Source organism: Streptopelia decaocto (assembly GCF_964273445.1).
Source record: "Streptopelia decaocto genome assembly, chromosome: 7".
Lineage (NCBI taxonomy): Eukaryota > Metazoa > Chordata > Aves > Columbiformes > Columbidae > Streptopelia > Streptopelia decaocto.
In genome coordinates, this window is record NC_138661.1 from 38,873,316 (window position 1) to 38,891,043 (window position 17,728).

Below are 17,728 nucleotides of genomic sequence, written 5' to 3' on the forward strand. Positions count from 1 at the left end.
CCCATCTGTGTTGTTCCTGGTTAAAAGGAAGGCAGAAGGGATCAATGCTGAATACAAAATCTGAGGAAGCTTTTAAAATAACAAGTTTGTTGAAGCTCAGAGAATCAGACATGAGATTTGTTCTGCAGTGGGGGACTTAATTGAATACAGAAGGCCTTGTTCTTCCTTCTGACCATCCTTCCTGGAATCTGTTGACTAATTTAATGGGGCTGGATGGTCTAAACTTTTTATTGTGAAATTTGAGACAGATGTTAAACATATGACTGCAGTTTCCATGCAAGTGTGATACCAAAAAAATACAAGTGAGCACCAGAGCTGTAACCTCTTGCTGCTTTAATGCAGGAGATTGTCTCAACCATTAACTGCTGTCTCTAGTTGTCTCCTCACTGAATCTTTTTATTCCATCTGGCTGGAAACCTCCACCAACCTGGTGAGATTCTTCTCTAGTCTCTTCTCCTGGAGCCTCATGTGGTTTGGGCCCAGCTGCCTCTCCATCTCTTGGCTCAGGTGCCAGGAGGGACTGAGTGGGCAGCCCATTAGTCACAGAGCAAGGCTGCTGGAGCAAGGGGTGTGACTTCCACAGCCATGTCTGTGAACCTGGTAGGGGCTGGAAAGGAAGACGTGAGAGAGAGGAATGCTGGGGAAGAAAGATTTTTCTCTGGGCAGTAGGAAGAGGAGCTGATCGGTCTCAAAGATTTACCTCAGTTTGACACCAACACCATTCAAGGAAGACACTGTTTTTACAGTGCCCTTTGCTTGTGGTTTGAGGACATTATAAGCTGCTTCTGAAAATCTTTGTGGTCTGTACACGCAGAACTTGTAGCAAAAGGGTCTCTCCTGGCTGTCCTTATCCCATGAACGTGATTTGGCAGTTGGATAGGCTTGTGACACAGATCTAACATATTTTGGCTGTTGGCCTCAACAGCACAGAGATTGTATTTGGCCTCTTGTGGATGGCATCTACAAGTTGTTCCTTTGTTGACTTGAATGGGAGGAGAAGTAGTAGCATGTGTGGGTGATAGAGAGTACATAGTCTTCCCTCAGGTTCTTAACAACAACTAACCCAAAATTAATGGAAGCCTAGTCGTATAAAAAGCTTCTATAGCTTCATTTTCTTATGAATCAAATTATTGGTGCTCAGCATATAAGGAGAGAAGCTTACCAGTTCTTGTTTTCCCAGTTTCATTTTCCCTGTTCATTACTATTTTGCACACAGAATTTCATGCAACTGGATTTTCAGCACTCAGTGGCTTTTACATCTGAAAAGAAAAATATTAAAGAACAAGTTTTCATTCCCAGGACTGTAAATGCTGGGAGTGTCAAAATCCCTGGTATATATGGACTTACAGAATTGAAATCAGCTGTGATTCAGTGAGGCCTAGCACTGTAAGAAAAATGGTTGCTTGTCATAAAGTAACCTGAAATACACAAATACTAGATCAAGTAGGTTTCATTTTGGGTATATTTTGTTTCTGAATTGATATTCTTATGCAACAATTACTTTATATCAATATTATCATTGCTAATAGTGATATGCATTCTGTATTTTGGATTTAATAGGTCAGACTAAAGGAGATTTATATGAAATTTTACTGTTAAAACAGATGTTGTTACAATGACTGATGAGAGAAACTATTATTCCTTGCTGCTTTTATCCATTCTAAAAGGAAGATTTCTCTATCTTTCCTTTTCCCAAGCTGGAAAGAAGCTTAGACTAGGTAGAACTGTGCTAGGAATATCTAATCCATCTCTTCTTTCTGGGTTCAATCAACTGGTCATGAGGTCACGAGAAAATGGTCACAAGGAACAGACAATCGGCTAAAGTGTCTGTGGTTGCAGCTGTAAAAGCTGGTGAGTGGTGGTTGGTGTGGGCTTGGTTGCTGCAACTCAAAAGACAAAGAATAAAGTAGCAATGGGCAATGCACCAATGAAGTATTATGGTCCCAAATGTGCATAAAGCCCCGATTTTTAGGAACTGTTGTATCCTGTTGTATGCTGCCCTACCAGTCTCTGTGGCCTCATATCCTTTCTAGCTCTGCAGAGGGATATAAAGACTGATGGTTGAATCTAGTTATAGCTGTCCATGGTGAACTGTAGGATTTTAAACAAGCAAGATCACATAAAGACAGATATGAAGCTTCGCAAAGCCACACAGGATGAATATCGAACAAAATGTACAAAAATGTTAACTGTGGAATTTCTTACCTTGGCTTGGTTGAAATCATTAAAATCTTCAAGTATTTTATCATATGTATATGTAAAAGGGTGGGAGGGCAGACATGCATCAGCATGCATCTTGCACTGTGCCCGGGGATGGTGTTCTCGTCATTCCAGAGGAAAGTTCAGAGAAATATTTTCACTCCATAATTACATTCCGGCTTTATGTGCAGGATGATTTGTCTTTGCAGTTGCCATCATCTATTCAGGGAGTGTAGTGATAAAACCGTTTTTCTTCTCTCACCTTGATTTTAGTTCTACCTTTGTTTATACTGTATGGTATTTTAGCTTTCCCGCTGTACAAGCAGCAAAGAAGCAAGCAATTCTGATCAATAGTCTTTCTGTTCCCACAGGCAGAGATGAAGAACTTGTTCCTTCTGCTCATGCTAGCAGTGATGCCACCTTCTGCATTTTTGGTAAGTAAAAGCTTTTCTGAACACTGTTATGAGAAATGAAAGACAGTTCTGCTAAGGACTGTCAACATCTACAACTCAAGTGTTTTGTAGAAAGTATTCCTGAAAGACCTAATAGGTTCAAGTCATTAGGCCTGCTGTGGTACATGTTTTGAAAAATCTTACATGGCAATTAAACAACAAAATTCTTGTAGTGTCTTTGTGTCTGGGGTGTTATCTGCTTCAAACCTACAGAGAATTGTCACCTGAAGTAAAAAAAAAAAAGAGTCTTTGGTTAGCTGTTTTTTCCTCTTTTCTTTTGTCTTAGTGGTCTAAGCCACATAGTTTATCTTTACTGGAGGAGATAATCTTTAGTTCAGCCAATTTGATTTTGTCAGAAAAAGAACACAGCTATTAGGAACTGGGGTTCCTCATCCTTTCTGAGAGAGAAGTAGGATCTTTCTGAAGTAAATGCAGTTTGAGAACAGTTTCTCTGAGTTTAACTTCAATTATATTAATTAGTTGGACATCTGAGGTAAAAGGTGACCTGCTGAATAGAGTGGCAGTGTTAGCAAAGGAAGAAGTGTTATGTTTGTTAGGTGTAAAGGAACAGAGAAGAGGGGAAAAAAAGAGGTAATTATCACCTGGAGTAAGTGTTTTGTGGGAGTAGTGAGAAACTATAAATATGCCATTAGAAGTTACGGATTCATTAATTTTAATCTCTAGTATGATTATGAATTTCTGCTCCTGGATTCAGCATTTGCGAATGCTTTCTAGGCCTTCTTTGAAGAGCAGGGATGAGAGACCAGAAATCAAGCAAAGTTTGTTAGTCATCATAGATTTCCTATCTTACAGATGGAAATAGGCTTAGAGAAGATCTTAATAGCTCACATCTAATAGAAGATGGAGTTATAGTTTAAAAGAACCAGAAACATATGCACTGTACAATTAATCTGTTCACCTGCCTATCTCCTGCCTGGTGAATTTTTGGAAGGGAAATAACTGAAACACTGTGCAACTGTGAAGGCTGACGTTTCTTCGTAGCATTAGACTATCTCCTGCATGCAATCAGTAGCTCCTCTTGAAGGCACGCTGCATGAAAGGAGCAGGTTTCGCTTGGCCACCATTTAATTTCAGTTTCCCAGACATGCTGGATCTGTCCAAGCCATGAGGCAGCAGAATGATCCAGCAGCACTGAGGCACTCGGTGTGGTAATTCTCCATTTTTCTTTTTGGGAGGGAAGAGAGACATGGTGTTGGCTTCACATGGGCCATTCCTTACCAGATGCTAATGCAAATAGGCTGGACCATAGCAAGAGAGGGTCAGATTCTAAGAGCTGGAGCTGGCAGGACTGATTGTAGGCATGCCAACGCAAGTCTGTGCTAGATCAGACTATGCACCAAAAGAGTAATTGGGCTGCCTGAACTCCCACAGGCAGGACAGCACTGGAGAAGAAGTGACTGCACACCTCTGTTTCACTGCTGCAGGAGTGATAGCCCTGCTGCTATAAATGCAAATTTTGTACATCTGTGATGGGAGAAAAGAATGGAAGAAGAGGATGAGACTGAAAACAGAGGCAGGGAATGCTGCATAATTGGAAAATAAGTTGGATAACTGCTTGCTGTTCTGCACCATTCTCCACTTCTTTAGGGCTTCACCTGACATGGCAGGCTTATTAAAAAATAACTTTAATCCATGTCAAATGGCATTGAAAAGGTCCCTTCCCTGTGCTGTTCTTTTGTAATTTCCAGTGGCAGAGGTGCAAGAGATAGTCAGGTGTCATGGTGCATATCCTCACATTGATGGAGAAACACTTCCTTTAATGTGTAGTACCATGTCTCTAAGAAATTGAGGCTCTGTCACTTTAACTGTGCTAAATACTCGATCCAGAGCAGCCTTGTAGCTGAGAGGGCAGTGCTTGGTTTTTTTGGTATCAAATGAGCTGCCAGTATAGCAGCCCAAGGGCAGAAAGGTGGGTCACCTCCAGCTGTGCAGTGAATAGTGCATACTCCGGGCAGAAGAGGGTGATGGTGGGAGAACTAGAAACAGCAGAAGCAGCACAGATGAGCATGTGTGGGTTTTATTCCAGAATGAACTGCCTACCTCTTAGATCCATCCTGTCCACTGATGCAAAAAATGATTGCTTTTCAGACACCTTTTGTCCCAGAAGCAGGAAAGCGTGAACTTGAAAACACATGGACCAGTGGCGCTAATGGGAGTACAGCTATAAACATGTGAACTGCAGGCTTACGCAAGGCCGGAGAAGCTGGGTCTACAGGGATTCATGTCTGCTTGTGATTAAAGGACATAGATTGATGCCTGCAGTTTTTTATCTGTTCTTCTATTTTTGGAGTGGAGTAGCTGAACTTGGTTTTATTTTCTTGATTGTTAGACTGGGGAAAGCAGCAAGCAGAATAAGGGCAGAAATGTTGACAGGGCTGAGCCTTCAGGAGCAGCTGAGGCTATTGCCTACCTCTTCTCTCTGCTTGCAGTCTGAGAGCAGCTGATTTATCTGCCAGACATGACAGGCAGCATTAAGGAGCAAGAGAAGAGACTCCTGCTTGTCAAAGCTGCTGGCTGCTGAGGACTTCCTGTCTGGGGTTCCATCCTTAGTGGGGCCAACTAAACTCTTCACTTCTTTCCGGCTAGAATATGGAACTGGTTTTACCACACAGCACCTGTGGTGTCTGTGCCTTTTCACCAGGCTTTGAAGGATCTGGAAAAGGAGGTCACCCTTTACTTGTAGCTCCTTTATTGTTTGCACTATGGTAGTACTAGAAGGTATAGCTGGATGGTCAGGAGGAGTTGTGTTTAGGGGTTATACAAAGAGAAAACAAAGATGTCTCTCCATCTTATACCCTAGCTGTTAAAACAGGCTGAGACAGAATAGTCTAGAGCAATTTCAGGTCATCCTGTTATTGTTTTCAGGAAGGCTGTGAGCAGCGGCAATAATGGAAAATGCCAGGTTCAAGTGTTTTTGTCATGATTCCCCCTGTGTTTTCAGAGAAGAATAAAATGATATAAAACTGGCTGAGCCCTGTCCATTAGCATTACTGCTGATAGAACGGTGCTTCTGGTGATTTAGGGAAAAAAATTCTGAAGGTTTTTCCATGTGAATAACTCTTCTATTATTGTTGCGTGCGTGTATTTGGCGTGATTGTGTGTGTGTTGTATGCTTTGGGGTTGCTTTATGTTTAATAAGCATGACATTAATCAGATTTCTCTCTGCCTCAATTTAATTTTTTCAAGTGTGACTTCATACTAGCAAATTTTTGCATCTGGAATTCCTTCTTTCCAGGTTAAAAATGTCTTATCTGCCCACATCATGGGACTATTTCAGGGGAAAATTGCTCATCAGGAGAAGAGTTTTGTTTAAACTTTTATGATCCGTAGGCATTCTCCTGGAGAAGCTGGCAGCTCGTGGCTGGATGGGTGTACTCTGCAATGGGTAAAGAACTGGCTGGAGGGCCGGGCCCAAAGAGCTATGGTGAATGGAGCCAAATCCAGTTGGTGGCTGGTCATGAGTGGTGTTCCCCAGGGCTCAGCATTGGGACGAGTTCTGTTTAATCTCTTTATCAATGATCTGGATGAGGGGATCAAGTGCACCCTTATTAAGTTTGCAGATGCACCAAATTGGGTGGGAGTATTGATCTACTGAAGGGTAGGAAGGCCATACAGAAGGATCTGGACCAGCTGGATCATTCGGCTGAGGTCAGTTCCATGAGGTTCCACAGAGCCAAGGTCCAGGTCCTGCACTTGGGTCACAACAACCCCAGGCAGTGCTACAGGCTCGGGGAAGAGTGGCAGGAAAGCTGCCTGGCAGAGCGGGATCTGGGGATGTTGATGGACAGCCAGCTGAACATGAGTCAGGAGTGTGCCCAGGTGGCCAAAAAGGCCAACAGCATCCTGGCTTGTATCAGGAATAGTGTGGCCAGCAGGACTAGGGAAGTGATTGTGCCACTGTATGCCATGCTGGTGAGGCCCCACCTTGAATCTTGTGTTCAGTTTTGGGCCCCTTATCATAAGAAGAACATTAATGTATTAGTGAGAGTGCAGAGGAAGGTGACGAAGCTGGTGAGGGTCCTGGAGCACAAGTCTGATGAGGAGCGGTTGAGGGAACTGGGGCTGTTTAGCCTGAAGCAAAGGAGGCTGAGAGGAGACCTTAGTGCTGTCTACAACTACCTGAAAGGAGGTTGGAGCATGGAGGGTGTTGGTCTCTTCTCACAAGTAGCAAATTATAGGACAAAAGGAAATGGCCTCAGATTGTGCCAGGGGAGGTTTAGACTGGATATTAGGAAAAAATTCCTCATCGAAAGGGTTGTCAGGCATTGGAACAGGCTGCCCAGGGAAGTGGTGGAGTCCCCATCCTTGGAGGTGTTTAAAAGGTGTTTACATGAGGTTCTTAGGGACATAGTTTAGTGCTAGAGTTAGGTTATGGTTGGACTTGATGATCCTGAGGGTCTCTTCCAACCAAAATGATTCTGTGATTCTATGATTAGCTGATAGATCATGTCCAATACTCATATTTGTTCCTAGATTGTACTGCAGGAGTGCTTAAAGTGAAGGCTGGTCTGAGGCTTGGCTGAAAATCATATTCAAATACTTTTCATATGGACAGTATTGCTTTCTAGGACTTTGCATTTCTAGGTTAAAATTATGGTTTAAATTTCTTCTAAAGAAATGAACATTGTTATTTTTTAAACACTGTTAATCTATTGAGTAAACTTCTAAACCGCAGATCTGACAGAAAGGGAAAAAGGTAGAAAAGGACCTCAAAGTTAAGGTCATACAGAAACAGTGAAAATTACTGTGAGGAGGGAGAAAGATGAGGAGATTTCATTAAGGTTCTTATTGAGAAAAGGTAAAAAAAACATGCACAAGAATAATTTGGCTGGGTAGGACCAGTTCATTTTGCCTTATACCCTGTCTCCAGCTAAGTCACAAACACGTCTAGAAAAAACTATAAAAAGAATAGTAAGTAAGTACAATTTCCCCCGTACAATTCCAGTCTCCAGTTACTTGTAGTTTACAAACCCTTTGAGTGGGATATGACTCAGTTTCTCTTGCTTGAATTTGGTCAGTGTCTCCTTGAAACCATATAGACTTCCAGCATCACAGCATTTCTGTCATAACACCAAGATCCAGCACCTGAATGGTATACGTATGAGATCAGCCCATATGTAATAATTTTGTTTGTTAGGATATGATTTGTGTTTTCTCTTCTGCATCACTTAAGTTACCTACATGAAATTTCAACTGTCATTTTAGTTACAGGTCACTTATACTGTAATGTCTTTCCATAGTTCTTTGCAATTTATCTCTGATTCCCTATTGTCCTTTATAACTCTGAATTACCCTTATCAGCTGCCTTCGTTGCTTGTGGTTTTGGTGTAGCTTATAAATGTGTTGAGCAGTTCAGGTTCCTCGTGGAATTCTGCTGTTAATGTCAGTTCTTGCAGTAGATGGAGATTTCACTCCTACCTGTTTTTGTCTCTGGGCCTCCTGCTCATCATTCATGCGAGGACTTTCCTTCCAGCTGCTTAGCTTCCTTCAAGGCTTTAAGTGTTGAAAACGTTTTGGAAATCTGAGTGTATCTGACAGGTTACCCTTGTTGACATGTTTGTGAATCTCTCAAAGAACTGCAATACTGTTAGAAGGGTTCACCTTCTAAAAAAATCCTTGTTGACTTTTTCCCAAATATACTGTATTTATGCAAGTGCCTGTTAATCTTGCTCTTTGTTATAATTTCTGTTGATTTATTAGTAGATGTCAGGTTTACGCTATGTGGTGTATAGTTTATAGAATAGTTTGGTGTGGAAGAGGCCTTTAAAGGTCATCTAGTCCAACTCCCCTGCAATGAGCAGGAACATCTTCAACTAGATCAGGTTGCTCAGAGCTCTGTCCAGGCTGGCCTGGAATGTTTCCAGGGACAGAGCATCTACCACCTCTCTGGGCAACCTGGGCTGGTGTTTTGCCACCCTCATTGTAAAAAAAATTCTTATAAATCTAAATCCAAATTCTTCTAAATCTACCCTGGTTTAGTTTAAACCCGTTACTCCTTGTCCTATTGCAACAAGCCCTGCTAAAAAGTTTGTCCTCGTCCTTCTTATAGACTTCTTTAAAGTACTGAAAGGCCACAATTAGATTTCCCCAGAACCTTCTCTTCTCCAGGCTGAACAAGCCCAACTCTCTCAGCCTGTCCTCACAGCAGAGCTGTTCCACTCCTCTGATCATTTCTGTGGCCTCCTCTGGCCCCTCTCCAACAGGTCCATGTCTTTCCTGTGCCGAGGGCTCCAGAGCTGGACACAGGACTCCAGGTGGGGTCTCACCAGAGCAGAGCAGGTGGGCAGAAACACCTCTCTCCACTTGCTGGCCATGCTCCTTTTTATGCAGCCCAAGATACGATTGGCCTTCTGGGCTGCAAGTGCACATTGCTGCCTCATCTCCAGCTTTTCATCCACCACTACCCACAAGTCCTTCTTGGCAGGACTGTGACTGCTCTCAATCCCTTCATATCCCAGCCTGTACTAATACCAGGGGTTGCAGTTCCTTGAGTTCCCCTGGGACCCTTTTGTAAACTGGTGTCAGATTTTCCAGTTTCCAATAATCAAATGCCAAGGTGGTTTTAGCTGAGAGGCTTGCCTACTAGTATGTAAGGGTTTATCCATTTCAACTTGAGTTCCTGGTAGGTCCCTTGGATAAACGACTTCTGCTGACTTCATACTGTGTGTTTCATCCATATTTCCAAATAAGTTTGGGCTCATAAAGTTTTCTCACAATCCCTCTCTTTGTGGAGTTTTCTGAGTGTCCACAATTTCTTCCACAAGGATTCCAAGAATTAATTTGACTTCTCTGCAGTGGCTGTATGTATTTAGAGAGCTCTTTTTATAGCCTAGTCAGTTCCAGGCCACCCAGAGTCTCTGGTATGCTTTCCATTTTGGAAAAGTAGCTATTATCTACTCTGCTCACCAGCCAGCAAGCCAGCACAGTCCAGTGAGACAGCATGTATGTGGTTCTGCAGGGGTGAGGGATGCACCGTGTCCTGCCCAGCTGGCAGGAAAGCAGGGAGGTGGAAAGCGCCAGGTATATGATGGGACAGCCCAAGAAGAGGCAGAAGAGTGACACAGAACACAGGGAACACGAGAAAGAATTGGGAACAATGAGGGAGTGGGTTAAATGATGTAGGGAGAACCTAAAGTGTTTTGAGGAGATGAAGACATAGGGGAACTGAGGGATTTTAGCGGATTTGTTAGAGGGGATGTGCTAACAAGCCATGGCTAGGGTGATATAGGAGAATGAAAAGAGAAATACCAAGTGAGTATAAACCAGAAGCCAGTAAAACCAATGAAGCCTTGGGATTTTTTTTCCTTCACGTTGTGAAGTGGTTTGTCCTAATAAGACACTCTCTTCTTCTGTCCCATTTTGTATTTCACTTCCTGCCATCACCATGTTGTTCACTTTCATTCCTGTTTTTCTAGTTTTGCTCAAATGCAATTCTTTGCCTATTCATTATTCATAAAAATAGTACTTGGCATTCTTCACCTTCAAAGCTCTTTGCAAGCCTGCTGTGTCTGAGCCAAGAACAATGGTTAAGACAGAATTATTAAAAATGCTTTGCTGATGTGGTTCCGATTTATTTGCTTGTTTTTTTGTTGCATTTTCAGCTAATAGCATAACCAGCTGCAGATGGATTTATCTTGAAAACACATCTTTTGGAATAGTAGCATATATCTACATTATAAATGTGTGAGATATACTGATTTTTTTTCAGCTCCCTTTCAATTAAGTGTGTGTTGAATGACACATGTTTTGCAGGGCTTAGCAATATGGAAACATTATAGGTGGTCATCATTGTAGTACTGGGTAGGTCCTCTGGATATAGAAAGGAGAAATAAATGGTTCATGTCAAGAAAAGCATGTGTTCTAAGGGTATAGTCCATGTGAGTTGTTTTCATCAGGTCCCTGAAGGCACTATGAGGCTTTACTGGCCCTGACTGGGCTCCCCGCACCCTGCCCGTGGCCCAGAACCCCATGTCAGCCCCCTCAAGACTGTCAGCTCCTGCCCCAGCAATGCTGCAGCAAGACTCACAGCCCTGCCCTGGTGGCCTTGGGCCCTCACAGGCCAAGCCTACCTGTGGTCCCATGTCCCAGCCTGGCTTTGGCTGGAGGTGCCCAGGGCTGGGGCTGTGCCCTGGCTGGCCCTGCCACCCCAGGAGAGCGTCCTGCTACTGGCCCCAGCCCACAGGGAGCAGCCAGTCGTTGGGGCACCTTGACCATTTCTTTTTTTCTACGCTTCCCTAATTAACTTTTCTCTAAGCAATTATTATTCAAGATTAGCAAAGCTGTATTTTTTCACTGGAGACTTCTTACTTGCTGAGACTTTGACAATGAAACCATTATGGAATAAATGACTGTGGTGATAACTTTCTTCTGCAAAGCATTTGTTTTTCACCCATCTTTCATACATGAGTCTACAGTTCAGGGGTGTGTCAAAATAAACATTAACCTTATTTCAGAAACTGTAAACCCCAGAAAGCAGATAGTTAAATAAAAGGATGTAGTATTATTTCAGAAATAATAAGAAATGTTAGAGAGACTCTGGTTTTGGCCATAGATTTAAGCTACAGAAACACTGCATATAATAACAGTGACATCTGGGGAATCAACTCCACATCACTCATTTCATCAGACAGCATTATCTATTTTCGGTAGGGCCTTGTAGTCAACCTCCAATATCTAGGTTTTCTCACCATGTTCTCAGTGTTGGCGCTGAGATTTCTATCAGATCTGAATGGAGTCTCGTAACTGCGTGCTGCAGCTTAAGATGTCACAGTAACAACTTTAACGTATCCAAAAAGATTCTTCAGTTGCAGCTCACTGGACCAAATCTATGTGACCAGCTGAACTAAAAGCAAGCACTACCATTGTCGAAAACCTCTCGGGCATAGCGTGGGTATCAGCAGCCATGTTCTTCGAGCAGCAACTGTTTGAGTGGTTTAACATGGTGTTTTGTTGCCACTTGTTAGTCTGGAAAAGCAACACAACGAATCATGGAACAATTCAGGTTAATTATTCCTAGGCCCTCAGAGGCGTCCAAGGAGTGAGGGAAACACCAGGGGTAAGAACATGGCTGAGATTTAGGTTGTTTGGACCTGTGACTGCAGACCTTCACTGCTCACTTTGGACTGTATGGTAAATTGATGTTTGCTTTGATAGCTTGCTAGTATTTTGGTTGCATTTGAATTGCAACAAGACACGAGGAAATTACTCATGCTGAATTGCTAGTCCATGTTTGGTTATATGAATTTTGTGGATCACTGCATGCCTGCAATGTTTCTGTATAAGAAGCACAGTCCTCTTCCTATGCATAGTTTCCTATCCATCTCATCAGACTGACTGAAAAATATTTCAAGGACCCTTTCTGAAGTATTCCTACATACTACCAACATTTTCTGTCTTATGGAGTCAAGTCCCATTTGTAGCTCTCCTTCCAGTGCCTGTTTCATTTATAAAAATAAATACTATATATAAATATATATTATGCTACCTGGAGCCCTTTTCCAGATTTGTGTGTGTGTCTGATGCGTATTGGTATCGTCTCTAAAGGCAAAGTCTGGAGCTCTGGTGACTCAGAGGCAGAGTCTTTTTACTCGCTGGTGATATCAGACACAGTTGGCCTAATAACAGCAGATGCTGCCATTACATCAGCAGTGCACCTGTCTAGGAACTGATGAAAGCAATGCAGTGTTCATAAAAGTGAAATCACTGGCCTTCTCAACTTTTATACCACAGCAGCCTGTTTACCAATGAGCACCGAGAACATGTGGTGCCAGGGCCACATGCATCATCAATATCCTCAGAAGCTCTGTGTTTCTCTTGTCTTAACAGGCAATAAAACTAGATACAGCAGTTCGGCATTAACCGACTGTCCCTTCTGGAGGTTTTAGAAGTCAAGTAAGATGGTTGTATGCTTTCTATGGCTTTTTCTGAAACATTAAAACATTGTTGCAGATAAATTATTTCAAACACTCTTGATTTAGCAACAATTTGAAATTTATTGAGGTAGGTCACAAGTTTAATACATGATTTCCACTGGCACTTGATTGGCAGCTGATTAATAAAGTGATTTAAAACAATTTCCTGTGATTTGTTATAATCAAAACAGAGACTTGATCAGAGATTTGAAAATGGCAAGGGTCACAATGTACTTACAAAGAAACAAATAAGATTACATACACATGCACACAGATATATAGATAAAAACACATATATACAAATTTATAAATCTCACACTCATGTGCATGTTAATCTATGGATAGTTGAATGTATGTGGGGGTATACCTGTAGGTAAATTTAGCGAATTACTCGCTTTTAATGTGTTGGCATTCTCAACAGGAATTCCTTGAGTCTCAAGAAATCTATCTTTGCCCAATCAGCAGATGATAATCAAGCAGCGTGAAATTAGGCCTTTGGATACTCGCAAAATCATCAGTAGACAATCCTTGACTCTTCATGAAACCAGCTCTGGCAGGTGTCCCTGTCAGAGGGCAATGCAGGTCACAGCCCCTTGCAACCCCAGAGAGCTCGACCGGCCTCACTCAGAATTGCTTTTTATAGGGTTGTGAGATCATTTACTTTAGTCACTGTTTTTCCACTCTGACCACACTTAGGATGAGGTGACAGTCTGACATTTTTCCACCACTTGTCTACGTCCAGAATTTTTCAGATCATACAGTTCCATGCCATCCCGCTCAGGCTATGATGTGGGTTGCAGGTGCATGAGGCTGTCAGCAGTGACTGACTGTTGCTACCTCCCCAGGCAGAAGGGGCATCTTTCCCTGCAGGGCAGGACCCCCAGGAGCATGGAAGGGGTGCCTCAGGGTTTGGGCTCACTGCACCTGTGCAATGGGAATTGTTCTCCCCTGCATGCCTGACTTACCCTGCTATCCAGGTGGCCCAGAGGTAACTGCAACCACCACAAATATATACCTGTTGCAGACAAAGGATCTGTGTTATTGTATGCATGCTAGACAGAAGCAAGAGGGGAATGGAGTTGAGTGAATCAGAAACAGTGATTAATTTCATAGATTTTTATTTCTGGGGTCCAGGAGGAACTGGGATTTAGCCTGGCTGGCAACAGAGTCTGAAGAGAGTAGAAAGAGGCTTTAAGAACAGAAACTATTAAGAGCTGATAGCATGTAAAAACATCTTATCATAAGATTATGTAATAATAGATTTCTTATTAATATGCAGCTTTATATTTGCCTGCATACACATACATGTAGTTGCTGAAGTAATGAGGACTGTGCACAGATTTCTGAATGTTGGAGTTCGACCCCTATTAAAATATTTCTGTAACACTATACAGCTTTGGGAGGATTCTTCTGGCTGATACTTCTTTTAGGGTATACATGAATGGAGCGCTTCTGAGAAAATCTTTGCTCCTGCACTCTGCAGATGCATAAACCTTACAACAATGAGTCCCTGCAGATTTTGCTCTCAACAGAAGGAATAAAGAATTCCATTTCTGTAGGAGGGATATTAGAATATTTATCAGGTTGGTGTGTGTGTCAGGGAAGGGCTTTCTATCCTAATTGCCCTCCAGTAATCTGACTTTCAAATGCTCTTCCTCTGGATTTTTCTCTACATGTTTTCTCCCTTATGCTGACTGAAAGGTCCCTTGTTTCCAGGGTGAGCTAATACTCCTCCTAAATCAGTCAGTTGATACAGAGGAATAAGACAGCAAAAAAAAAGAAGTAGTAGCATGCTTCATTCTTTTGAGAGTAAGGGAGGAAGGATTACAGGGGGAGGAATTAGGTGCCTGAAAGAAAAACTTGGGAAAATAAGATGCCTGGCTGGAAGTGAAAACTCTGTTGATGGGATTATCTCCAGAAAGGCAAATCAGAATGCAGAAGGCAAACACTGAGCTCATAATCTGGAACAGAAGAATGGGAGAAGGGTTTGGCTAAGGGTCAGGGAGATGTTGACTTGGCAGAGAGAAGGTATGTAGGAGTGGCTGTAACCTGGGTAGTGCCATTGAGTGAGCAGGGCAAAGGCAAACAGAGTTAGTCTGAACCAGAACACTTGTCATGAAGGATTTTGCTTGCAGAGGTATTAAGAGAGAATCTCACAAAACTTGTGTAAGGGAAATCAAATAACATGAGTTCAGAAGAAAGTGTTTCACTTAGAGCAATATGGGTAATAGGCAGAAACAATCTGGGGTGACTCTGCAGTTAGATAGTTGTGGATAATTTGGTAGTAAGTGCATAAATATGATCAGCTAATATCTCTGACTGTTGCTCTCGCAGCAGCAGGGAATTATTCCTTAAAAGAAGGTGAAAGAGTGAAACCAGACACTAATTCAGGGACATATGGTCGGGCAGAGAGTATGTGTAGAAAGTTACAAAAACTGTTTACATGGCAAGGGAGAATTAACCCATACATCTTGCCTGTGTTGGATTCATTGGTTAATTTATTAGGATAGCTCCTATTTCTAGCAGAGACCTGGATGTTTTATGTAAAAGCAGTTATCAGCCAATTGAAGCAAAAATTATGCTTTCAAAGTGAGGACCTTGTGCCTTCTCTGTAGGTCTCAGAATGTGATCTGGCTGGGTGGAAAGTACTTGCTGAGTAGGGTTAAGATTCCTGCTATGGTGAAATTCTCCATTTCTATGTTCCTCCACTCCAGTGGAAAACCCTTACGATGGCTCTTACCAGGTGGGTGATCATCAGGGCATAGCTCACATGAGGATGCAAGTGGGACAAGAGGAAGGAATGGAAACAATGCATGAGCAGGGAAATGTAGAGGATGAAAACGTGGGGTGCTGTATCCAAATCAGAAGGGGCTGTGTGAAGCTGGAGGACAGTTTGGGACCCAGACCCAGGGTTCTGCAGATTTGGTGCAATGCTCTGTGTATGGAAGGGAATAAGACCACGTGACTACATCTCAATAATTTTTTACCTGTTGTTTCTCTGCCTGTCTACTTTTCACCATATCAAATGTCTAAGTGACCAAATGTATGCATTATCTTCTCAGTTGTATATTATACACGTAAGTGGCCCTATAGGCGCAGCTGCACAGCAAACCCTTTTTTTTACAGCATCACTCTCTGTATAACCCTGCATTTTCCTTCTTTTCCTAAGTGGAACTAATTCTGCTGCATCTTGCATTTTTTTTTCTCAGGATATTGCTATTCTTCCCTCTAAAGCCCCATGTCCTGCTGCATGTGGGTCCCATCAGCTGCAAGAGGCCCTTTTTTTCCTGAAAATACGATATTACATGTGCTTCTAAGATAATGTTTTTTGGCTCGATCCATTGCACTTGTAATTTTTTGTCTATATTAGCATGCTTATTTCTCTTAATGTCAGGATCCATTCATACTTTCTAAACACCAAATTAATTAAGGCTGTAGCTAATGATGGCCCAGACCTCGACCTCACCATTGGGAACAGTTAGTTAGCCTGGGGGGCAAGATCCATGTATGGAATTCTGCTGCAGTAAAAAGTGTGTTCCAGTGGTTTCCTTACTGCTTCCTTTATTTCTCTTAAGTGTTTGGGTTGGAGCAAAGGATTTGGGATTAAGTTTCTCTGTTGATCTGGTATGGAGTGACAGTGCTCATAGTCCCTGAAGTAATTAATTGCCTTTGCTGCCTTGCTGAGATGCAGATGTTATCCTCTCTTGGATATATATTTGAAAGTGCTGAGATTCTATGAATAGACAAACAGTAACAGTCTAAGGGAGATTATAAAGATGGATGTGCTGTATGGCTTTAGAGGCTTGACGTTTCTGAGGTATTATTCTCTGACGCTTTTCATACTAGCAACACAGCCCAGCAAGATATTCTCTTTTCCAGGAGAACACATAGGAGCTCTGCTTCATTTTCATTGTGTTTTTTTTTTCTTGTGTTGCCATGTCTGTTTGATATGTCTGTGGGGGTTTTTATCTATAGGGCCACCGCATGAAACGGCAGATTGATGTCTGGGGGAGCTGGGGTGAATGGGGCAAGTGCAGTCGGAGCTGTGGCGGTGGAGTCAGCTTTCGGCAGCGGCGCTGCTATTCCCAAAGGTAAAGAATAACCTCCTTTTTCTTTCTTTATATGTGTTTTTCTGTTACTGAACTCCTGCACTTATGTTCCAATACACATCCAGAACAAAAGAGACTTGATGTTTGATTCCAGGGCAATAAATCACCTGTGTCCACTTTGAGATGATCCTCAGCTTCAGTCTCGTCACTGCTGTTTTGAATAGCACTCTCTTCAACATGTCCTTGCTTTGGCTCCTTCTCTAGAGCACAGTGGTATCTCTCTGAGATCTGAGGCTGTGCAATCAGGCAGTTGGGATGGCAGGAGCTCCTTCATCCAGGTCTAGCTGGCAGGCCTGGGGGAGATGAAAAACAGTCCAGAGCAGCAGGTGCCTCCCCTGAGAGCTGGTGACTGTGCCAAGATTTTCTCAGGCTCATGATTCCCAGGAAGGTAAATTGCCCTAGAAAAAATGGAAGAGTGGAGTTGGCTTGAGCAGCATTAGTGCTGTGCCATCTCATCTGCAGCTGGGTAAGATGCAGTGAGGATGGTGACTGGGACTGCACCTGTCGGGAATGATGGACCTTTGAGATTCTGTTGTGGATAAAACAAAACAAAACAAAAAAGCAAAACAAAACAAGGCAAACTCTCAATAATATCCTGAAACATCCTATGTTTACAGAAATGAGAGGGGAATTTTTAATGGAAGAATCCAGTTATGGACCACTGCTTCTTCCCACCCAGAATAAAGAAAGGTCTTTTTTGAAGGCTGCCTGCTGTAGTATACACCTGCCAGAATCCCTGAAAGCCTGTTTCTCCATTTGAGGAATACTGAGATATTAGACATTGGTTGGCTTTTCAGATCAATTTCCTCCGTAACTGTTACTCCATAATTCTCAAATGGAGTAATTTGACTGGGATGAGGGTGTTGCACACTTTCCATAGGCATGTGTAGCTCTTCCTACTACTTTGCCTAGTATATATGCATGTAAACAGCAGGCGAGATGCTGTGTGTACCTATTCTGAACTGGCCACTACCCTCCAGCTGGTTCTGGTATGGACACCTTGACTGGTGGCTGGTGGACAAAGGACTAAAAGCTC

At 42.6% G+C, this 17,728-nt stretch overlaps 1 protein-coding gene across 1 annotated transcript in view; it reads left to right on the forward strand.

Moving 5' to 3' along the window:
- Positions 1 to 2,576: 2,576 nt before the first annotated feature.
- PAPLN (papilin, proteoglycan like sulfated glycoprotein) overlaps positions 2,577 to 17,728 on the forward strand; it is a gene marked incomplete at its 5' end in the record, with an annotated part of 44,666 nt that continues 29,514 nt past the window's right edge. Inside the window, 2 exons of the mRNA XM_082059176.1 lie at positions 2,577 to 2,633; positions 16,559 to 16,674. Coding sequence (XP_081915302.1) covers positions 2,577 to 2,633; positions 16,559 to 16,674 — 173 coding nt within the window. The remainder of the gene's footprint in view (positions 2,634 to 16,558; positions 16,675 to 17,728) is intronic.